A 24,980-nucleotide genomic window follows, 5' to 3' on the forward strand; every position below is an offset into this window, starting at 1 on the left:
CTTTTCCATTGGTCTATATGTCCCTTTATGTCAGTATCATCCTCTTTTGATTACTGCCATTTTGTAATATGTTTTGAAAGGAAGTGTGAGGTCTCCAGCTTTGTTCTTTTTCAAGATTGCTGTGACTATTCAGGGTCCTGTGGGTTCTATATAAACTTTAGGATTGTTTTTTCTATTTCTATAAAAAATGCCATTGGGATTTACGTAGGGATTAGATTGAATCTGTATATTCCTTTGGGTAGTATGGACATTTTAACAATATTAAGTCTTCCAATATGTGAACATGGAATGTCTGTCTATTTAATTGTGACTTTTTATGTTTATTTCAGCAATGTTTTGTAGTTTCCAGTGTACAAGTCTTTCATCTCTTTAGTCATGTATACTCCTATTCTTTTTGGTGCTATTGTAAATGTAATTATTTTCTTAATTTCATTTTCATATTATTTGTTGTTAGTGTATGAAAATGCAATTGACTTTTGTATATTGATTTTTTTGTATTCTGCTACTTACTGAATTTGCTTATTAATTCTAACAAGTTTTGTTAAAGAATCTTTAGAATTTTCTAAGACATAAGTAAGACAATGTCATCTGTGAACAGACAATTTTATTCCTTCCTTTCTAACTTGGACGCCTTTTATTTCTTTCTCTTGCAGATTGCTCTGTCTAGGACTTCCGGTATTATCTTGGATAGAAGTGGCCAGAGTGGTCACCATTGTCTTGGTCCTAATCTTAGAGAAAAATCTCTCAGTTTTTCACCATTGAGTGTGATGATGTTAGATGTGAGCTTTTCATATGTGGGCTTTATTAAGTTGAGGCAATTTCCTTCTATTAGTTTATTTCTAATTTGATAAGAGTGCCAAGAATACACAATGGGGAAAGGACAATCTCTTCAATGGTTTTGGGAAAACCGAGTATGCATATGCAAAAAAGATAAAATTGGAGCCCATTTTACACCATATAGAAAACCACTTCAAATGGGTTAAGGACTTAAACATAAGACTTGACAATGTAAAACTCTTAGAAGAAAACATGGGGGGAAGCTTCATAACATTGATCTTAGCAATGACTTCTTGCATATGACATCAGAAAGCACAGACAACAAAAGCAAAAATAGAGAAGTAGGATTACACATAAAATTTAAATACACCCAGTGAAGGAAATGCACAGCAAAGGAAAAAACTCATCAGAGGGAAAAGGCAACCTACAGGATGGGAGAAAATATTAATATTTGTAAACCACATATCTGATAAGAGGTGAATTGCTATAATGTATAAAGAATTCTTACAACTTAACAGCAAAAAAACCTCAAATAACTCAATTTCTAAAAATAGACAGAGGACTTTGTCTTAGTTCATTTTGGCTGATATAACAAAATACCTTAGACTGAGTGGCTTTTAAACAACAAAATTTTATTTTTTGTAGCCTGGAGCCTGGGAAGTTCAAGATCAAGGCGCCAGCAGATTAGATGTCTGGTAAGGGCCCACTTCCTGGTTCATAAATGGCAATCTTCTCATTATAATCTCACATGGTGAAAGGGACAGTGAGTTCTGCAGGGCCCCTTTTATTAAAGCACTAATCCCATTCATGAGAGCTGTTTCCTTATGATCCAATCTCCTCTCAAAGTTCCCATTTCTAAACACCATCACATTGGAGATTAAGGTTTATGACGGTTAATACTGAATGTCAACTTGATTGAATTGAAAGATACAAAGTATTGATCCTGGGTGTGTCTGTGAGGGTGTGTTGCCAAAGGAGATTAACATTTGAGTCAGTGGGCCAGGAAAGGCAGACCCTCCCTTAATCTGGGTGGGCACAATCTAATCAGCTGCCCGCCTGGCTAGAATATAAGCAGGAAGAAAAATATGAAAAGAGAGACTGGCCTAGCCTCCCAGCCTACATCTTTCTCTTGTGCTGCATGCTTCCTGCCCTTGAACATCAGACTCCAAGTTCTTCAGTTTTGGAACTTGGACTGGCTCTCCTTGCTCCTTAGCCTGCAGATGGCCTATTGTGGGACCCTGTGATCATGGGAGTTAATACTTAATAAACTCATATATATATATATACACACACACACACACACACATATATATACACATATACATATTCCATTATATATTCTATTAGTTTTGTCCCTTCTAGAGACCCCTGACTAATACTGATTTTGGTACCAAGAGTCCTTCTAGAGGAACAGAATATTAAGGATGGAGTTCTTTCATTGATTTTGGAGTTTCTGCAGTTGGCTGCTTACTATGATTAGTACTCCAAAATGCTAATGACTCTACTTCCAATAGTATGGAGAACACTGATAGTCCTTGATGGGAATTGTTTAGCGAGTTATGCAAAATAAATGCATTTGACACGCCTGATTCATTACTCGTGAGAGGCAAGGAGTTTAGTGACTCTATACATAATACCTTTGACCATTATGTGGAGAACGAAGGAACATAATGAAGCTGGTTGGTTGCTGCTAATTTCCATGGACAAAGTGATGAAAGAAAATGATGAACTCAGCAATTCTATCTCCCAGCTTCAGAAGCAGATACTGAACCTCAAATCTGCTAAGATTGCCCTGAGTGAGAGTCTTCTCTCCTGTAGAGAAAGAGCTGAAATTGTGGAAAAATAGACACAAGCTCTTATCATGCAAGTGGCTCACCTGCAATCAAAGGTGCATGCACAGCCTTGCCAGGTGTCTACTGTTAAAGTGAGGGCATTGATTAGAAAAGAATGGGACCCTGCAACTTGGAATGGGGATATGTGGGATGACCCTGATGAAGCTCAGGACACTGAGTTTGTAAACTCTGATAAACCTTTTTTGCCAGAAGAAACAGCTTCCCCCTCCCCATCCCCAGTAGTGGCAACATCCCCTCCAAACCCATGCTGCCATCAGCCTTTCCGCCTTTGTCTCAGGAAATAAACCCTGCCCTGCCTAAGGCAACAGTGATGGCCTCCCCTGAAGCAGTTGCCAGGCAAGATAATGTTGATTCTCCTCAGGAGCCACCCCAGCACCTCCGTTTGTTTCTAAACCTATAACTATATATATTTTCCATTAGTTCTGTCACTCTAGAGAACCCTGACTAATACAGGTTTCAACATATGAATTTTAGAGAGACAAAAACATTCAATATATAGGATATGTAAATAAACATTTCTCCAAAGAAGACATACATATAGACAACAGGTATATGAAAAGATGTTCAATGTCAATAATCACCAGGGAAATGCAAATCAAAACCACAATGAGATATCACCGCATACCTGTTACAATGTCCATTACAAAAACAAATCCTATAACAAGCGTTGGCTAGGATGTGGAGAAATTGGAACACTTGCACTCTGTTGGTGGGCATGTAAATGCTGCAGCCGTTATGGAAAACAGTATGAAAGGTCCTCAAAATACTAAAAATGGAACTACCATAGGACCCAGAAATCCCGTTTGTGAATATGTGAGTTTGAAGGAGGTAATATAGCCAGTGGCTAAGGATACAGGCTCTATAGTCAAAGTATCTGGTTTCAGAACCTGGTTTAACCACTTACTAGCTATGTAACCCTCAGCAAAGTACATAACTTCCCTGTGCCTCAGTTTCCTCATCTATAAATTGAAGAAAGTAATAGTACCTCCCTCTCAGGATTGTTTTTGGGGCTTAAATATGATAATTAGTCCACATAAAGTCCTTATAACAGTGTCTGGCATATAGTGAGCACTTAGTCCATGCTAGGTAGAGATGTGTGGCAGGCAGTTGGAGATCCACAGGTACAGACAGCAATCGTCGGCATGGGGATGAAAGTGAGCATCCGGGAAGCATTCACAGAGCAGGGTCCTCAACCAGGTCTACAGATGAGAAGCACCTGAGGAGCATTTTCAAAGTACATGGGGGTTTGCAACCCCGGCCCTCATAGGGTGTGATTCTGTAGTGTTGAAATATTCTCTAAAATCTTATTTTGATATATATCCCTAGGGGAAAGCCACTCATATGGAGCAAAAAGTGACCCTAGAAGAAGCTTCGCAAACAAGTACAGCATTTCAGAAGTGCACAAAGGGGATTGGGAAGAAATGAGTGGATGGTAAAAGGATGATAGAGGACAGCACAAATGGTGTGTGTGTCTGTGTTGTCTTTGGGCTTGATCCAGTGTGGCTGATGTGTGAGTCCAGGTGTTGGTTCACCCCAGATGTCAACCCAGGCAGAAATCTGGACTTAGATTTGAGTCCTTTTGATGGCTGAGGGTTTCATAGAGGGCCCAGAACTGAGGGGTCCAGAGGAAGATCCTAGAAGGATGAGGAGAAAGGTAGCCAGGTGGCACCTCTGACCAGACTTTTCAGAGTCAAGAAGGTGGAAGACAGGGTTTCCCAAATTTTGCTGTTTTAGCAAAAGCATTTTTATTTATACTCAGGGCCCAAAGCATGAGGTCATTCCAAATATGTACACTGCTTGATGTCCTGGGCCTGGGTTTTACCATTCTTTTTCATTCTCTCAGCTCCTGATTCATCACCAAAAACCTACGGATCCAAGAAAAAATTCCAGTTAGTGGATTGTCAGTGCCGAACCCTGGCAAACCAGGTAACAACTATGGGCCCAGGAAACCGAAGACAGCCTTCAATCCATAGTTACTGAGCATGTGCTGTGCATTCAACTCACTAGTGAAAGATAGGGATAAGGAGAGGAAGTGTGGACACACTGTCACCAAGAAATCGATGCCTCCTTCTCCTCCAAATCAGGAATAAAGAGCAAATCTCTATAGTTTGTCAGTTTGTGTCTAGCGGGAGGGGAAGCAGCGAGAACAGAAAACAATACGTGCCTGACCAGGTCGCTGCAAACGCTGCCCAGGGCCAGGAAAAGTGGCTGAAGCTCAAAGAGAATCCTTAGGACTCTTCTGCACCTCTCTGGGACTGAGGTGTGGACTGAGCGGCCTCCCTGAGTGGAGCACACTACCATTGCCATCATCAGGACTATGACACCTTCATTCCTAACAGTTAGGTCAAGGACCTCTAGTATTAGAATTAGATTCCTAGACCTGCCTCAAATTTCCAACATCAAAACCTTGTTGGCAGAGCCCAGAAGATTTGCATTTTTAACAAGCTCCCAGGTAGCTAGGTGACTAAGCACAGCACCCAGCCTAGATTCTTCACATTACAGGGGCAGAAAGAGGATCCAGCATAATGCTAAGAGGTCAGCACAATGAGAAAATTCTGGGTTCTTCATTCAGGAAAGCCGCTGGCTGGCCAAGGCCCCCAGGCACATTGTGGACATGCAGTACTTAGCCCACTGCACTTTGTCCCTGTCACACATTCCAAGGTGGGATGAGCGGGCACAGAAGTAGGGTGCTGCCATCAGACAGACTTGAGCTCCACATCTAGCTCTAAACATAGCTCTGAATTCTGGCAATTATTCCATGTTTTTGAGTTTCAGTTTCTTACTATGAAAATTGATCATAGTATCTTTTTCTAAGAGTTTTGTGGGGATTAAATGACATAATGCATATCAAGCCCTTACCACAATGCCTGGTACAAAGAATGCACCAATGGATGTTACTTGACACTAATTTATCAACAGACTGTGACCTCCCAGAGGGCAGGCAACATACCAGACCTGGCCCACAGAGGGCACTCAGTTAGTGTTTGTGGAACTGAAGAAAGCTATTAATTCTGTTGGCGCTAAACAAAGATCTGAGATTTCTACAAATATAAAGTCCACAAATACATAACCATAGAAAGGAACTGGGGTGCAGCTGCCCTTCCCCCACTTCCATGTCCCCGACCCCACTTTCTCTCCTCCCCTTCCTGTCCTTCTACTTCTCTTTTTCATTTTTGAGACAGGGTCTCACTGTCACTTTGTCACCCAGTCTGGAGTACAGTGGTACAATCTCAGCTCACTGCAGCCTCAACCTCCTGGGCTGAAGTGATCCTCCCACCTCAGCCTCCTGAGTAGTTGGGACCACAGGAATGGGCCACCATGCCCAGCTAATTTTTGTAGAGACAGGGTTTTGCCATGTTGCTCAGGCTGGTCTTGAACTCCTGGGTTCAAGCCGAGGCAGGGGTGAGGCACCGCGCCTGGTGATAGCCCTTCCTTTCTTTGTATATGACTTTCCTCCTTCATTTTATGTAGTTATAATAACAAAAGCTAATAATTACTGGGTTCTGGCCACATGTCAGGCACTGTCCTCAGTTCTGCAGATGTATTATCCCAGTGAATCCTCACAACAACCTGGGAGGCTGACTACGGCACGATCCTCACTTTAAGATGAGGAACAGGGAGGTTAAGAGATTTTCCCCAAATCACACAACCTGAACGTGATGGAACCAGGAAGGGAGGCCAAACAGACTTTGTGCTCCAGATGCTGGAGAAGTGTGAGTGTGTGTGTGTGTGTGTGTGTGCGTGCGCGCAGTGTTGTTTGTGATGTGGTGGCTATGTGTGTGTAACATATGTATGTGTACAGTGTGGAGTATGGTGGCTATGTGTGCATAGTGTCGTGTGTCTGTGGTGTGATGCATGTGTGGTTGTGGTGTGTGTGTGTAAGGAAGGTCAATGGGGGAGTGTGGAATGCTTGCCCTCTGCACCTGCCCCACCTGAGGCCCTTGCAGAGTTACCAAGTTCCAGCCCTACTGACCTCTCTCTTTCATCCTTGCTAACGGGAAGAGATCCTGCCACGCCCGGGGGAAGGGGAGAAAGTAGCCAGGAGGCCAAGGCAGGAGGAGGAGGGTCACCTATGAGAAGGAGTTGGGCTCTTCTGCCGCAGGCCTTTCCTCATTCTGTCCCTTCCTTGGTTTTGTGTGCACCAAGTCCCCAAGACACCACCAAGAGTGTTTGCCAGGTCCCATGGCTGTGAGCATCTCCTGGATCAGCCTGAACCCATGGCACTGATGAGCTCCTTGTCCCAGCATGAAGTTCCCCCAGCCTTGGGGCTGTGATGCCAACAGGACAGTGTGGTCCAGCACGCTGCCTGGTCTCACCCTTGCAGCAGACTCACTCCCACCATTTCATGAGTTTGTCGTGCAGCTGGTGTGCCTCAGATCCAGGCTAGAGAGCATCTGCCTGGTGCTGCACACCAATGATGGGTGGAGCTGGGCTCTGCAGCGCCTCTGCATGGCTGCCCTTGGAAGAGTCCTGAATGCAGTGCCGTGGGTTCCAAAGGGCCAAGAGGATCCTCTTGTACTCCCTGCGGAAGTTTTGGTTCAGGAGCCCATAGACAATGGCATTCAGGCAGCTGTTGAAATAAGCCAGTAAGTAGCTAGTGACAAATAGCCCCTCAGGGATCTGGGGAGCCATTTCTTGTGGGTTGATGGCCACAGCGAGGCCGATGCAGTTAAGTGGGGCCCAGCAGACGGCAAAGATCACGAACACCACAAACATGGTTAGAAAGCTCCGCAAGTCGCTGGGCCTCAGGCACAGCGTGCTCTCTGGCTTGGCTTTCCTGCGGGCCTGGAGCACCAGCACCCAGATGCGCAGGTAGCAGAAGGACACGACAGCGATGGGGAGGAGAAAGTGGATGACCACCACTGCTGCCGTGTACTGGGTGCTGGCCGTCTGGATGAAGGTGCAGGAATAGATGCGTGGGTCGTACTCCAGGGACCCCACAAAGAAGTTGGGCAGCAAGGCCACCACGGTGAGGAGCCAGACAAGGCAGATGTGCAGAGGGGTGTGCCAGCGCCTGTAGATTCGGTGGTAGGCCACGCTGTGGCAGATGTAGCAGTAGCGGTTAATGGCGATGGCAGTGATGTTGAAGACAGAGCCGATGACGCTCAGGCCCATCACAAAGGCGCTGGCCTTACAGTGCTCCTCCCCCAGGGCCCAGCCGTCATAGAAGATGGCCACGAGGATTAGCGGGTAGGGGTACAAGGCCACCACCAGGTCAGCCAACGCCAGACTCACCAAGAACAAATTACCTGAAGCAGCAAACAGAGCAACAGTCAGCACGAGACCCCACGACTTAGATTCTGTAGAACATCCTACCCTTCACCAAGTTACTTTTGGCAACGTGAGTGGAAACAAAGTGGCTCCTAGAGGTGCAGAACTGAAGACTCAGATGCATTTCTGCCATTCACTAGCTATATGACTGAGGCAAGCTATTTAAGCTCTCAGAACCCCATTTTCCTAATTTGTGAGCTAGTGTCAGTGATACCTACCTCATGGTATAGCTGTAAGAATTAATGATACAAAGTTCTTGGGGATTTCACAGGTGCTCACACATGCTAACTGTTTCCATGATAGGCACAGATGCTCAGGGGCTTTGCATCATTGAAGCTCCAGCAAAGATTTCAGAGGAGGCAAGTCTGAAAGTCAGGAGTGTGGATTTCTCATCACTACCATCCCTCCCTCTCATTCCCTCACCTCCCTACACATCTCTCTGGTGGTCTCCTTTTGCATTTTCTCCCCACTGGTTAACAGGCTACTTTCTAAGTGTCTTTAAGTGGCTTTTGTAAATGTGAATTGCATTTTGCAGCTGGGCTAGAAGAAAGGTGTTGAGAGTGGGAACCACGTGTTTCTGGTATTCCCCTTTGTGCCCTGTCTGGGCCAGTACTCCCAGCCTTGTGGCCATGTTGACAGACACTTGCCGTAGTGGCACCGAGCCCCAGCCCTGTGGGGTGAGGAAGAGCTGTCAGCACTCCTAAGCTCACAGCCTCTGGGGGACCTCCCTGCTTTGCCTGCACCATGGCAACCTTTCTGGACTATCTAGGCAATTATCCTTTGAATGGAGCCTTCTCTAACATCACCAAGCTTGGTCAACCAGAGAGAGCCTCAGGAAACCATACACCCATCAATTAATATGATTCAGGCATGTTCTAAGCTGAAGTCCTAGGGTGGAGGCAGGGCTTACTCCAAAAGAACACAATCTCTGCTCCAAGTGTTTGCATTTTAAAACCAACACTGACTCACGAATAGAGCACCGAGAACCTAAAAGTTCAGACAATACAAAACTTATAGTGTGAGCAGTTCCATCACTAATGCCAATTGTCTCATTCACCAAGTGTTGTACTTTTTGAATACATACTGTATGCCCAAAAGATAACAGATTCTCCCTCCAGCAGGGGCCCTGAGTGATGCAGTGTGCACTGGGCATGTCTTTCAAATTTTCTGGTCTCTTGCCACATGGTGAAGCCTCTGGTCTTAGGGTGGCTGAATGCAGAAGGTGGCTTGGGATGGTGTGAAGGAGTAACTCCCAAGTCAGCAAAGACACGGACATGGAAACTCCACGGCCACCATGTGTCTCTCCCATTGCCACAGAGGCTGTGATGGCTTCAGGGGTCCAGAGGGTCAGGCGGATAGAAAGAGCCCCCAAAGCACAGCAATTGGAGAGGCCAGGCTGTGGATGGATTCCACAGGGTACAGAAAAAGGGAGGCTGAGAGCCACCCAGCTGGGAGTTCACCTGAGTCAGCCCTTCAAGTGAAGTAGATGCCATACCTGGACTTACCCACAAGGGTAGGGAAAGGACTGCCTCCAGCCTTCCCACATTCACCCCATCTCAAAGAAGATTTCCCGTAGCATGGTCCGTATGGGGATGGGAACCTGAAAGACCCTCAGGCAGCCTTCACGAAAGACCTATTTTGTCCTCAGAGGTATGCAGTCAACCCCACTCAGAACCCATACAAGTCTACTGGAGTCCTGGGAGTTCTCAAGACCTAACTATAATACTACTGTGTCCACAGCTAGGTTAGGAAACCAGGGAGACAGGATGTAAATGAATAGAAAGGAGATTGTCTGGACAATGAGTGTGCTTGTGAAGTAGTGAGCTTCCCTGTCTCAAGATTGTCCAGCAGATTGGATGGCGAAGGAGAATCATGACTCGACTGAACTGCTGGATTCCTACCTACTCTACTATTTACAGATTTATTTACTTCATGGGTTAAAAATGGCCTCATTTCCTTTCTAGTTGGTAAAGCGAGGCAAAAAAATGTGCAACAAGGACCTGCTTGGGATGTGGAGGGGTTTCGTGCCTTTTCATTTAATTCTCAGCCCGTTGGCTGTCTCCACTGCTGGATCTCCATCTCTGACTCACCTATACAGACCTCATTTGGTTCCAGGAACACAAGAGATTCCCTCTTTCACATTGCTTGGCTTCAGCTGAATCAGGAGCCCTTATCTCCTAGAATTTTAAGTGTCCTTTTGAAATCTGGAGGGTTGTGCTGAAGTCAGAGCAACCTGGGATAATCTGAGTCCTGCCACTTTCTGGTCGAGTGAATTTGGGCTAGTTCCCGCATTCCTTTCTGGGTGACTATTCCTTCATGAGCTCCCTTCTTTTCTTTCGGAGCGCTGCCACCACTTCCCCCTGCACACTCATAGGGTTAGTTCTGTGAAGAGAGTCACTCCTCTCCAGCACAGGAAGATGGGTCTCCACAGGACCCACTGGGCACCTAGCCCAGCAACACACAAGCTCTTGGCACTTGCAAGCTGAGCAGAGAAAGTCAAGAGCTGCTGGGAGCCGGTGCCAGCTCTGCCAGCTGTTTCCCTGGGAAGGCAGAGTCAAGTTCTGCTGTGTTAATGTGGCTTATCCCCTAATAATGCCCCAGAGGCTGGCAAACAGCTTGTAAATAGTAAGAAGAACACATTCAACTCCACGTGGAAAGTGATTCAATTACTATCCCCTATTACTCCGGCTGTTCCTAAAAGGCTGAAATCAACCACTTCCTGCTGCAGATTCATCTGCCCAGACATCCCACTGTCTCCAGGCTTTCTTGGCACAATTCCAAATTAGGTGAGTAAAATTCGTGTTTTGTCTTCCATCTGTAAGGAGCCAGGTTCTATGTGGATGACAGTCAAGGGGAGATCCAGTTCTCCATCCACTTCTTCCCCAGACAGGTGAGAAATCACTCAGTATGCACACAGCACTGCAGTCACCCTGTGCATAATGAATATTTATGTCACGAGCCCTGGCGTGACTCGTTTCCATCTGCCTCCAGCAGATAGGGTGTATTAGTGGAGAGAGGCTTTGACAACAGGGCTTTGTTCACTAACGTGGACTCCCCTTCCAGGATTCATACGCAGAGTGCATCCTTTCACACACACAACCATCACAGTCTCCTCCCTCTTCTCTTCCTCTCTCTTTCTTTCTGGAAAAAGTATTTCTTAATGGAGACCTGGTACTCTAGGAAAGAGCCAACCAGTGCTGAGCTATCTAATATTCATCAGATAGGAGAATTCTGGAAGGTAAAGCTCCCTGTAACCCTTGCCCCTCTTCTCTGTGCTCACCCTCCATGCTCAGAAGAAAAATTTGGTTAGACATAAATTCTCCTTGGTCATTGAGCTAAAAGACAAGATAGAAAGAGAGAATCATCAAGTCATTTATGTGACAAATATTGCTGCGTATATACTAGGTTCTGCCTGTGACTATGCCAGATGGACAGGCTACCTCCCCTTACAAAGTTTATGGTCTCTTAGAGAAGACCATTAAACAAATAAAAACAAGGTGCTTGGCCGGGCGCGGTGGCTCAAGCCTGTAATCCCAGCACTTTGGGAGGCCGAGACGGGCGGATCACGAGGTCAGGAGATCGAGACCATCCTGGCTAACACAGTGAAACACCATCTCTACTAAAAAATACAAAAAACTAGCCGGGCGAGGTGGCGGGCGCCTGTAGTACCAGCTACTTGGGAGGCTGAGGCAGGAGAATAGCGTAAACCCGGGAGGCGGAGCTTGCAGTGAGCTGCGATCCGGCCACTGCACTCCAGCCTGGGTGGCAGAGCCAGACTCCGTCTCAAAACAAAAAAAACAAAAAAAAAACACAAGGTGCCAAGAGGGTTATATTGAGGAAGTCAACAAATGATCTATGTTTTCTAACAGTGTTAAACTTTCTGTGCCTTGAGGTCTTCTTCCACTCTTCCATCTGTTTAATAATGTGTAATAGATTTATTGAGTGCCTACCACATTCAAGTAAGACACAGTGATGGATGAAAAACGTGGCCCCTGCCATTGAGATGCCCACGGACCTGTTGGGGAAACAACAGAGAAACAGTAGCCATTCAATGTGGTGAGAGCTGGAAGAAAGGCCAGAACAAGGTGGTGGGAATAGTGGGGAATTTGTGAGTCAACTTGGAACTGGGGACAATGGCAGGATATGGGGCTGGTTAGGCAGGACAATTCACCAAGGAGCCAGACAAAATTACCAAGACTTTTGCAACAGGACTCCTCACTCCCAGAATGGCTGTTTACCTTAAATGAGATCTTGTATGGGAAAGGTTATGAGAAATAATAATCCCCAAATTAATGTGAGATATTCTTATTAGTTATGTTTTGGGGATGGGCATTTGAAGTAATTGACCATATAATTTATTCACAACTTGATTTTCAAACAAACGCTAAAACAATGCATTCATTGTAAGCTCATAATTAGGTTCCCAAATCTCTTGAGAGCAGGTACTTTTTCTTCCAAAGTCACATATTTATGAAAACTTAGGATGTGTGGATGAATCATACAGGAGCTGAGTTGAAATCTAACTTTGATTTAATTAAAAAATAAAAAATGGCTAATTAATAGTGTACACAGATATATACGGGGGTACTTCAGTCACTTAAAAGAAGAAAATATATTTAAAAACATAAGAAGCATCCATTTTTAAAAATAACTAAGATGCTGTTACAAAACATTCTTCAATAACCATCAAAAGAGATCGTTTTGAAATTCTGATAGGTAACATTTTATTACTTTACACTTAATAGCAACAAAACAATTGATATAACATGGTAAAGTTGATAGTATAGTTTTACATAAACGGACTCCATTGTTTTTCACAAGAATTCCTTAACGTTGATAGCATGATCTCTGTTTTATAGATAAAGAAACCCAGTTTGTATGAATTGCTCATAGCCATAACACAGAAAGATTGAGAAAGAACAAGAAGAGGAGAAAACCAAAGAAAAGAAACATCAAGGGAATTAAGAGAAAAGGTGTAGAGAGTTTCTTGGTCATCTACAAAAGTGAGAAAGGGCAGAAAAGTGCTCATTGGACTTGGCAATTAGGATGTCAGCAGTGACATTAACAAGAGAAAATTCTATTGAGTGCTGTGGGATCCAATTTTGCCCTGGAGATTGCTCTATCGGTGTTGCCTTCAAGAGAAGGAGACAGAGAGTGGTGCTTAGGAAGGACTATCCCTTTGATAGGAGACTGTGGAGGCTTTTTTTTCCTTTTCTTTCTCTCTTTCTCTCTCTCTCAAAGGAAAGAGACTTGAATCTGGCATATAATAAGCACCTAGTAATGTAAGCTATTATTTGTTATTGTTGTTTTATATTTATTAGCTGTACTGACAGGTCAAGAAAGAGGCTCTTAAGGTGGGACTGGGATCCCTGTGAGATAAGATGTGAGAAGTAGTAGGGAGATGAAGATGAAGAAAGTAGGACATTCCCTCTAGATGGTAAACTCCCTAAGAACTGGGGCTTTACTTGCCAATTCTCTATCTTCTACTCCTCCAGCAGTAAGTATTTTAAATTGTAAGAGCCAATAGGAGCTTTCAGTTTTCTCTGAGTTTTGTGGTATATCATATCCGAATGCAGAATCCAGCTTTCTGGAGATAAAGACAATCAAACATGAAAGCCTTTATCCCTTGAGTTACTGAGAGTTACGTGGAAGGAATTAAAGAGGATTATTAGCTTTCCTGATTATTCAGCTAAAGACATAATGATGGGATTTAAAAACTGTTCATTTTTGCTCAGTGAAGAGGCAATAAGGTATTCACAGCTGAAATGCAAAGTTGGACAGCTGAAGAAACATTCGGGAAGGAGTCCAAGGTAGCCCAGTTTGGTCTTGCATGCTGAGCAGGTCAAAAGACACCTGACGCCAAGTGATATCTCAATGAGTGGTCGGTGGTAGGATAGAAGCCTGGATGGAGTGGGCTCCACTTCATCCTGGAACTCCTGGAGGGTAGGGGCTGTGGGCCTATTAAGCATTTCCCTCTAGGCCTTCCAGAGCCTTTGTCCGGAACCACACGCCTTACCAAGCATCATCGGCTGCCTCAGTCAACAAGTGTTGGAAGAGAAGAGGCAAGGAACAGGGGCCACAGTTCTTTTCTAATCTAACTGGGGAAGCAAAGCACCTGCATAGGCAGAATATTCCCACCAAGAATCTCCCAGGCAGTTACTGGTTCTGGATAGGAGATGGTGTGAATTCTCAGCATCACTGGCGGCCTGGAGGAGGGGCAGCTTTGCCAGCATAGACAGAGTGACCTTGGACAAAGATCTGTGTGTTCAGCAAGCAAATCCTCCATGTTTTTCTAGGCAATCTTAACATCAAATAGTTCATATATTTCTGCTTTACCAATCATCAGTGTACCCCAGAAATGCCAATTTGTGCATTCACTAAACCTCCCAGACAGCCTGTTTAACCCATTCGCAGCACAAAAATCCATTGTCAGACCATAGCTTCTGACTGTTACTTGGAAAACTAAGGTGGGTGTGCCTATGGAGCCAGGAATAACTGGTGTTGTTATGCCTTCCTCTCTGATAATGGAGTGTACTTGGATGTTACAGTGAGGACATGGTTCTCTTAGCTCTCTTACATGGCCTGCATATTACAGGCAGCTTAAAAGTGGCAACCTCGGGCCAGACCAAGAAAGGGGCTGTATTATAAAGGGGCCATATTAGTCCGTTTTCATGCTGCTGATAAAGACATACCCAAGGCCAGGCACAGTGGCTCACACCTGTCATCCCAGAACTTTGGGAGGCTGAGGCAGGAGTTTGAGAGGTCAGGAGTTTGAGACCAGCCTGACCAACATAGAGAAACCCTGTCTCTACTAAAAAATGCAAAATTAGTTGGGTGTGGTGGTGCATGCCTGTAATCCTAGCTACTTGGGAGGTGGAGGCAGGAGAATAGCTTGAACCCAGGAGGCAGAGGTTGCGGTGAGCCAAGATCATGCCATTGCACTCCAGCCTGGGCAACAAGAGTGAAACTCCGTCTCAACAACAACAACAACAACAACAACAACAACAACAACAACAACAAAAAGACATACCCATGGCTGTGCAACTTACAAAAGAAAGAGGTTTCGTTAGGCTTACAGTTCCACATGGCTGGGGAAGCCTCCCAATCATGGTGGAAGGCAAGGAAGAGCAAGTCATGTCTTACGTGGATGGCAGCAGGCGAAGAGAGAGAGCTTGTGCAGGGGAACTTCTCTTTTTCCATCAGATCTCATGAGATTTATTCACTATTGTGAGAACAGCATGGAAAAGACTTGCTCCCATGATTCAATTACCTCCCACCAGGTCCCTCCTACAACACGTGGGAATTCAAGATGAGATGTGGGTGGGGACACAGCCAAACCATGTCAGGGGCAAACTGCCTGAGAGGAATCACTAGGGTACAACCATGGCATGGTTGGAACCTGCTGAGCAACTTTAGCCACAGAGGTGAATCACAGATCAGGCATGCCTTCATGCACAAGGTGCCAATAGTCAGCTTAAAGTGAGATTACTTTGGGCTGTTCTCAAAGCAATTCAGTTTCATGAAAACCCATATTGATTATTTATGCAGTGCTGAGTATTGTAACTGAGGTCTATCCCAGCTCATGGAGCAAAATCAATTAATTTTCCCCCACTACCTGGTGTCTTGTCTATTTCCAATTTGTCTCATCAGAGATGTGTTCTGTTCTAACTATGCGTCTGGCTCTGTGGACAGAAACTGACTAAAAGTGTCTACTCTCTACAGGTGCACAGTCCAGCGGGGAGGGACAAAGAACAATAGTACAGTGAGGGGGGTGCTGTACTGGGGAGGGCACAGGTATCTGAGAAGCCCAACAAAGGAGACACTTACTATCCCCTTCATGGTGTTAATAATCTACATTGATAATCCTGCAGGGGAGTTAGGGAAGGGGTTGAAGGAGGAGCAGCTATTGACTGGGCAGAAGAGGCTGAGAAAGTACATCAGGGAGTGCAGACCCTTTGGGAAGTGGCAGCAGCTCACTGTGGCACCAGTGAGAGGAGGGCGATAAGGCTGTAAGTTAGGTGGGCTAGGCCAGCTACAAATGGCTGTGGGAGCTGTGCTCTGGAGATGGAGGGCAGCCACTAAAGACAGGGCAACTCTTGGCAGTGGTAACAGCGGCTGGAGGAGGGAGCAGGAAAAGCTTTCAAACACTGTGGGTAGTGTTTGCTCAAGAGATGATGAAGGCATGAAATGGGGGCAGTAAGAATAAGGAGGCAGGAAAGGGAGAAATTGAGAAATAGTGGAAGGTAAAATCATTAGGACATGTGGCATGAAAGAGTAGGAAGAACCAAAGGTGACTTTCAGGGCACAGGTATCCGAGAGATGAAGAGAAAAAGGAAATCCAAAAACTAGCACCAGGTAAGCCGAGGAAATGAAAGGTCCTACAGAGGGAGTGGCCCTCAGTGTCACACACAGCACAGAGGAACATTTCCAGAGAATGGAGCTCAGAGGACTGAGGATGAATGAGAAGCAATGGGGTAGAGACAGTGGATGTCCACAACTACATTAAAATGTCTGACTGAAAAGGGAGGGAGAGAGGTAGTGATGAAGTTAGGAGGGGCATGAAGTCAAGAAAAGAGTCTTTTGTTCTTTTAAAACAGGAGACTTTGTGTATAGTGTGTGTGTGTAAAATGGAGGAAGTTTCCAGAAGAGAGAAAATAACAGCTCAAAAATGCAAGAGATAAATATTAGCGAGGTGTAGCTTAAGGGTCAGGGCAGCAGTGACGAGCCCAGGAGGGAAAGTTCTCAACTGTTCTCAGGAGAGTCCAAAGTGTGGCAAGTCCCTGGGAAGCACACTCTGACAAGCGTAAGGTGCCAACTCAGTGCCATGGGCTGTGCGAGACACTAAGAATGTAGCAAAGAGTGAACACATTTGGCCTTACCTTTTAAGTTGGGTCAGTGCTCTGACCCTACCTCCCACCTTGCCTCCACTTCTCCCTGTCTGCCTTTCTCTAGTGCTATCTCTGAAGTCAACCCACCACATACAGCAACCGAAGCCGCAGATAGGATATCCCTGAAAAAAAGGACAATTAATGTAACCACTCACCCTGCCATCAGGAGCGACACTGGTAGGGATGATACAGAGCTGCTCCGCAGAGGATGGGTTTGTAATAGGCAAGTAAAGGATACTGGTGTCTCCTGGGAAACATGCTGTGATCTCAATATGGGCTATGCATCTTGGTTATCGGAAATATATGTATTCTCATTGTCACAGACTTAAGTTATTAATACCAATGATTTAAGGAGCCAGACTTCAGTATGGAAAGGACTGAAGAAACGTTTCTTAAAGTAAATCCAAACTCTTCAGTAAGACAAGGCCTGATTAAGAGTAGAATGGGTGCTAACTATTCAAAGAGCTGTAGGTTTTAAGCACCTTTTGAAATCTCACTCTGCTGAGATCATTTAGTTCAAGTCAGTACTACAATTGTTTGTGACTATCACCAATAAAGCCAGTGGTCACATAAGAACTGGTTAAATTGCAACACTGTAGCAGTGGCAGGAATTGATGTCATTTAGATATAGTGTTATTTATTTATTTATTTTTCAGGTGCTGGGCTGTAGCAGACACATCAGGAGGTAGGAAAGATAGAACAGAGGATATGCCAGCAATTGAACATGCTCATGACCCTCCCCAGTGACGCTCTCAAATTGGTAAGGATTCTGTAGACCCTGCCAGGATCACAGAAAAGCCCAGCCCTTTGTAGGATGCAGTGGGGGAGGGGTGCTTTTCTCTTTCCAGCAAAAGGAAGCAACTCCTACTTCCCTCAACCACCTTTCTCACGGTGGGCAATCCAAATTACTGAGTAGGGAGCCACGGCCTGACAGACCTGCTCTAAATACTCAATAAGTCAGGGACAGAAGGGGCCAATGTCAGAACCAGGAGGGCCAATTTCTCCCCCACAGAGCCAGGAGTTGTCTCCCTTTTGCCTCCCTGTTCAGGGAATGAATGTTTATGATGGCTGCAAGGGACAATGTCTCAAAAATATTAAATGCAGTTTTCTAATCATAACCTGTTCTTCCCTAATATATAAGCTTTTCTTCAAAGGACACAAGATTTTGAACAATGTAGTCCAGAAAACAGCCACCACTACCGAAGTGGCTGAGTTAGAAAGCTTACTTCTTCTTCATAATGTTATGTTTCCCATTTGATGGCTGGATACTCACTGTTGGAGCAGTTTCTTGTTTGTTTTTTTAGATAAAAATCCTAGAGTCAGCCGGACGCGGTGGCTCATGCCTGTAATCCCAGCACTTTGGGAGGCTGAGGCGGGTGGATCACTTGATTGAGGTCAGGAGTTTGAGACCAGCCTGGCCAACATGGTGAAACCCTGTCTCTACCAAAAACATAAAAAATTACCTGGGTGTAGTGGCACACGCCTGTAATCTCAGCTGCTCACGACCCTGAGGCAGGAGAATCCCTTGAACCTGGGAGACGGAGGTTGCAGTGAGCCTAGACTGTGCCACTGCACTCCAGCCTGGGTGACAGAGCGAGAGACTCCATCTCAAAAAAAAAAAAAAGGAAAAAAAGAAAAAATTCTAGAGTCACAGACCACACCAAATAGATATTACCATTTGCTAAAAATGGTCTGACTCCTTAAAAAAGCATTTTTAAGCTATACAATTGTTTTTCTGCTGCTATCTTTCCATTTTAATTCACTCTAATATTTGAATTTGCCCCCAAGGCCCAACTTGAGAGACTGCAAAATTAACAGGTCACCGAGCTCCCTCCTAGGCTGAAATGGTCAGCATGCCCCATGACCTGTGAGGGTGAGAGTTCAGACACCGACCCCTGCCCCCGCACTCTGGTTTTCTTTCTTTGAAGACCTGACTAAGGGAATATTGAAACGAGAGTAAATTGAAATAGGAGAAATATTTTCAGGTTTGCAACACGATTTAGCCAAATCATTGCTTTAATTTTCACAGTTAATCCCAGGAATTCCCAGTCTTCAGAAAAGACCACAATATTTCTTTTTTTTTTTTTTTTTTTTTTTTTGAGACGGAGTCTCGCTCTGTAGCCCAGGCTGGAGTGCAGTGGCCGGATCTCAGCTCACTGCAAGCTCCGCCTCCCGGGTTTACGCCATTCTCCTGCCTCAGCCTTCCCGAGTAGCTGGGACTACAAGCGCCCGCCACCGCGCCCGGCTAGTTTTTTGTATTTTTTAGTAGAGACGGGGTTTCACCATGTTAGCCAGGATGGTCTCGATCTCCTGACCTCGTGATCCGCCCGTCTCGGCCTCCCAAAGTGCTGGGATTACAGGCTTGAGCCACCGCGCCCGGCCAAGACCACAATATTTCAAAGCAATTTAGTTCAGTCCAAGCAGAATCTGCAATTTCTGCATTTACACTCTGTCCACTGGAATTGGGTCTTCAGATGACCTGGAGATAAGTTTTTGACACAAAACCTACTGAAATGCTTCCATTGATTAACTCATTTTTTCAGCAAGGATTTTCTAAGCAACTACTACATAAAGCTACAGTGCTTGGCAAGGAAGGAAGTGGGGTGACAAGCACAAGTGGTGTTCTGTGGCCTGATGTGGGCACCTCTGGAAAGGCACACATTGGAGCGCGACGGGTAGCGATGGCATCCAGCAGCGTGGGTTCCCACAGCGCCAAAAAGCGCGCCAGTAAAACTTTCCGTAATTCCTTCTGTGCCAAGTGCATCCTGGGCAGTCGCATTTCGGAGGGGCAGAACTCACCCTAACTTTTGAGTACAGAGTCAAACTTAGGGACTAGGTTAGAGTGAAGGGAAAGGGGAGCCCGGGCTGAGGAGGGAAAAGGCAGCGCATATCCCGGGGTCAGGGACAAGACCAGAGGACAAGGAAGGGCCCGACCCCATCACCCAGCATCAGGAATGGTGCTCACCTGCGTTTCGGAGCTTGCGGTTCCTGAGCACGGAGAGAATCACCAGGAGGTTGCCCACAACGTCCACGGCGGTGGTGACGATGAGCACCACGGATAGCGCGGGAGCCACCCAGGGAGGTCGAGGGGTCCTGGAGGGTTGCGCGCTACCAGTACCCAACCAGCCCGGGCGCACTGCCCACCCGCCGGCCTCGCAGCAGTTGGCGAAGGAGCCGTTCTCTGACATCGCAGACTCTCCCGCGCTGCGCTTTGGCCACCGCGCGGCCTCGGACAGCCGCACGGCTCGCGCAGTACTGAGCCGGGCGCTCCCTTCCCTGCCCAGCTCCCGTGTGCAAGGGAGGAGGCCAGTGGGGAGGGGTCTGGAGGAGACAACTAATTAAGCGTGGGCAGGGGATGGAGAAAAATATAGGAATGGGAGGAGAACTTGGGGTGCAGCCGTTGCAGAAAGGAGTGCGTCCCTCAGCGGTGCGCCCAGGAACAGCTGGGACCGCACAGCTGTCTCTGCCACCCCGCCCCCAGCACGTGCCTAGCTCATCTCAGGCCGCGGAGCGCATCTAGCCTCTGTCCCTCAGTACGCAACTACACCTGAGACCCCGATTTCCTCCACAGCGTCCCCAAGAGAAGCTGTGTCCAGCTAGGGACATCCAACCCAGGTTTATAGACTGGAGAAGGTGCTGATGGTCGGGACCTCCCATCGGTTGTCAAGAAAGGCAAGGTTTGAGGTCCCACAGGGCTGTGCAGCTCGAAGGAGAATGCAGCTCCTAAGATGTGGGGACAGAGCCCAGAACAAAGTAGTGTAGACTTGTATTCTAGGGAGCTGCAGAAAAATACGAACCTAGCCATTTTCCGAGCACTCGCTGGGTATTGTGGGGGACATTAGTGATGTCTCTACTTGGTCCTCTTTATAAAGCCAATACTTTAATATATTTACCAATATATATTTACACATAATACTTAAATAGATGTATGGCCAATATTGGGGGTTGTGATGTGGTTTTTCGAGGGGTTAGGACAAGAAAAAGAGTGAGGCATGTAATCTCATGTAATCATTACAATAAAGAAGGAACTTGGGTGCCCTTTATTAAAAGTGTTTGAGTCCTGATCTGGTGATAATAATAATAGATCACTTCTCTTGGGGGATAATCTTATGCCAAGTTTGTCCTAAGCACTTTTCACACCCACTAGAATCACTAAAATCAAAATGACTGATTATCCTAAATTTGTGGAGGAAGTTAAGCAACCAGAACTCTCATACAGTGCTTTTATGAGAATGCAAAATGGTACAACCACTTTGAAGAGCTGTCTGTTAGCTCCTAATAAACATACACCTATTCTATGACCAGAAGTTCCAAATGAAAAGGAAATACATTTCCACAAAAAGACGTGCACAAGAACGTCCAGAGCAGCCTTGTTTATAGGAGCTCAAATCTGGAAACACCCACAATTTCCATCAACAGAAGAATGGATAAACAAATTGTGGTATGACCTTGCGATGGAATACCACTCAGCTATAAAGATGATTGACCTACACAACAGCATGAATTGATCACAAATATGTTGTATTGAACAAAAGAAGCCAGATACCAAAAAATATATACTATATTATTCCAAGTATATGAAGTCCAAAATCAGGAAAAATTAATATATTTTCTAATAGAAATCACAAAAGTGGTTACATTTGAGGGTGGGTATTGAGAAGTGAACACCAAATGATTTCTGGATTGTTATTTTTACATGTGTTATTTTACATAAATTATATTGCCCCTCTCCCTTAAAGGGGGGAAAAAAAGAAGGAAGGATGCAGTGCAGAGGGAGGGGCTGATGAGGCAGAGGTGTGAGTGGATGATGAAAGGAAGGGAGAGGGAAGGGAGAGGTGAAGTGAGCTCATCCTTGAAGTGAGCTAATCCAGAACTCCTTAAAGTGAGCTCATCCCAAACCCAAGGAAGGAATATTATTTGTTAGGAGAGGGAGGCTTGCTTTCTTGTAGTAGAAAGCAATCAGAAGCCAGATGCAAATTCAGATGCGCTTCTAAACTGGTGTGAGGAAATAAGAGAGCTCCTGTCTGGCTTCTGTATTCTCAGGGAGTTAGAGGCTACTCATTAGCCAGGATTCAGGGGAACAGTGTGGGAGGTTTGAAGACAAAAAAAGGTATGAAGGAGCATTTCAGAAACTGGGAACATTAACTAGTAAAGTGTAACAGGTGTGTCAGGAGCATGAATGTCCCCCTGCAGCTTGAGATGATGGCTTCAAATGATGCCACTCAGCCTGGCCAGTGGTTGTTATCAGCAACTTGGAGCTGCTCGGCACAGGCATGGAGAAGGCAGAGTGAATGAATTTCAGTTAGGATTGGGGTCTGTTGGGTAGGAGCAAATAACAGAAGAAAGTTCAGGGGCCTGGTGAGAAGATGGATCCTGGGGTTTAAGTTAATGAGGGGTGATGAGAAAACAGAGGGGCTGATGGGCTGTGAGACAATGGCAGAGTCAAGAGATTGGAGGCCCTGTGATGTCAAAGATGTGTGGTGAGTGAATTAGGAAATGTAAGTCGTGGTGCTGAAAGGGTGAGTTGTTTGAAACTGAGATGTCTGAGGGGTGTAGATTCTGTTGCTGTGAAGGCTCTGAGGGTGATTATGGGGAGTGGGTTGCTGGTGGAAGGTGAGAAAAATGTTGTTAGAGATGAGAAGGTCAAGGAACTGAGAAGTTGGGGGTGGATATTAGGAAGTCGGGGGTGAGAAAAGGAAAACTATGAGTCAGGAGGCGAATCCCCAGTGAATGAGAAGGAATGACCAACAGGTCTGCAGGAGAGCAACAGGAAAGGGGAAAGAGACGCCAATGGGCAGTGTGAAAGCCAAGGGGCTTTTTCAGGAAGAAGAGACAGCCCCGCCTTCCCTGTCTTACAGGTGGAAACACTTCGTGGCACTTCTCAGCTTTCACAGAACAACATAGCAATAGGTGAGTTGGACACATAAGTTGCCTCCATCCAGACACACCCTCTAATAACACACTTTTGGTTAACTGAGCATGAAACATAGGAATTTGCCCTATGCTGCCTTGGAATGTGATTGTCCATAATAGCATATCTCAAGATAGGCACAAAGAATTGGGATGTTAACCTGCCTAAGAAGTCAATTCTACATCCTGGCATGGCTGGCCAGGCTGTGGCTTAAAAGGGTGGAGGAATGGTACAACCACTTTGGAAGACAGTTTGGTGATGCTTTACAAAACAACACATACCCTTACCATAGCATAGAGCAACTGTGTTCCTTAGTACTTACCCAAGTGAGTTGAAGAATCAACGTCCATAGAAAGACCTGCGCACCGATGTTTATAGCAATTTTACTCATAATTCCCAAACTTGGAAGCAACCAAGATGTCCTTCAATAGGTAAATAAATAAACTAACTGTGTGGCACATCCAGACGATGGAATATTATTCTGTGTTAAAAAGGAATGAGCCATGATGCCATGAACAGACATGGAGGAACCTTAAATGCATATTACTAAGTGAAATAAGCCAATCTGAAAGGGCTACATACTGTTTGATTCCAATTACATGACATTCTGGAAAAGGCAAAATTATGCATACAGTAAAAAGATAAGTGGTTGCTAGGAGTTTGGGGTGAGGGAAAGATGAACAGGTTGAGCATGGAGGATTTTTAAGGCAGAGGAACTGTTCCATGTGATACTATAATGGGTAATACATGTCATTATACATTTGTCAAAACCCAAAGAATGTGCAACACCAAGAGTGAACTGTAATGTAAACTATTGCATTGCAGACACTGCTGTGCCTGAATATAAACTAAAAAGATTATTTGTACAATAGGTAAAAATAACAGTTGCTGCCAACAGTGTAATGAAATTTTATGGGAAGAAAATAAAACTCTGGAGAAGGAGAGGGAAAGAGACAAATAAGAGAGTTTCAAGATTTCTAGATGGTTTCTCAAAGAAATAAATCAACATTATGAATGCTTACAGAGTATCCTAGGATTTAAAAATTGAGCAGAACTGCTTTTCTCAACACCTATCCCAAGTTCAAATCAAATTAATATCTGCCCATAGAAGCTCATTGTCATGCATCCCAACAGTAACACCTTTTACTCCAGAGAGTACTTCAGACCTTTCCCAAACATCTTTCATCCAGGATATCTTGGGAGGCAGCAGTGATTGGCCTAGCTAGAAAAGAAGGAAACAGACTGTCAGAGAAGTGAATTGCCAAAGTTAGTGGCTGATGAGTGACCAGCGGCATTATGCAATCTATTTTATTAAGTGTGTAATGAGGTCCAGGCACAGTGGCTCACACCTGTAATCCCAACATTTTGGGGGGCCGAGGCCAGAGGATCACTTGAGGCCAGGAGTTTGAGACCAGTCTAGGCAACAAAGTGAGACCTTGTCTGTACAAAAAATAAAATAATTAGCAGGCACAGTGGCATGCACCTGTGGTCCCGGCTACCCAGTAGCCTGAGGCAGGAGACTTGCTTGAGCCTGGGACGTCTAGGCTGAACAAGCTGTGATCACGCCAGGGCACTCCAGTCTGGGCAACTCAGTGAAACCCTGTCACTAAATAAACAAATAAATAAATAATGTGTGACAGCTTTTACTCCTTCAGTATGAAATATACAAAGAAAATAAGCAAAATTTTCTTTTGGTAATCAGCTTGTAGCATGGCTGACAAGCACTTTTAATAATGCTATAAACAGTAACTAGCACACAGTTAATATCTAGTAATTACTCTGCATTACGCATAGGGGACATCTGGATTCTTTTGTTTAATCCTCTCATCTCTATGTAACATATTACTGTGTACCGTGAAGAAACTGAGATTTACACAGGTTAAGAAACCTACCCAAGGTTGCCCAGGTAGTGGTTTCAGAGCTAGGATTGGAACCTAGGCTGCCCCATCCCAGAACCTGGGGCTATTTTACTCTTGCAGCGGGATATATTAAAATGTCTGGACCCTTCTTACCTTATAAGAAATATAGGGAAACTCAACAATGTTGAGTAGGTTGAACCCTGAGAGAAAATAGAGTAAGACTCCAGATGTTCTTGCTGTCAGTTCTGAAAAAAAATGGTTTATATAGATCACTAGAAAAATACAACACTGCCTAGCATCGTGAAGCTGCCCTAATCTTTCCCTGAAGTGAAGAATGGCCTGGAAAGAAGGACGCTCTACAATAAAAGAGTTAAAACAAGACACAACTACAAAGCCACCAGCTTCTGGGCAGCCTCCCTCA

At 45.2% G+C, this 24,980-nt stretch overlaps 1 protein-coding gene across 1 annotated transcript; it reads right to left on the bottom strand.

Annotated features, from left to right (window-relative positions):
- Positions 1-6,987: 6,987 nt before the first annotated feature.
- On the bottom strand, positions 6,988-20,189 carry MTNR1B (melatonin receptor 1B). The gene is made up of 2 exons (XM_003910543.4): positions 19,755-20,189; positions 6,988-7,879 (listed from the first exon to the last, which is right to left on the bottom strand). Exons 1-2 carry the CDS (start codon positions 19,975-19,977, stop codon positions 7,014-7,016), a joined length of 1,089 nt encoding a protein of 362 aa, XP_003910592.1. The 5' UTR covers positions 19,978-20,189; the 3' UTR covers positions 6,988-7,013.
- Positions 20,190-24,980: the final 4,791 nt, after the last annotated feature.

Source organism: Papio anubis, chromosome 12 (assembly GCF_008728515.1).
Source record: "Papio anubis isolate 15944 chromosome 12, Panubis1.0, whole genome shotgun sequence".
In the NCBI taxonomy this organism is placed as follows: Eukaryota; Metazoa; Chordata; class Mammalia; order Primates; family Cercopithecidae; genus Papio; species Papio anubis.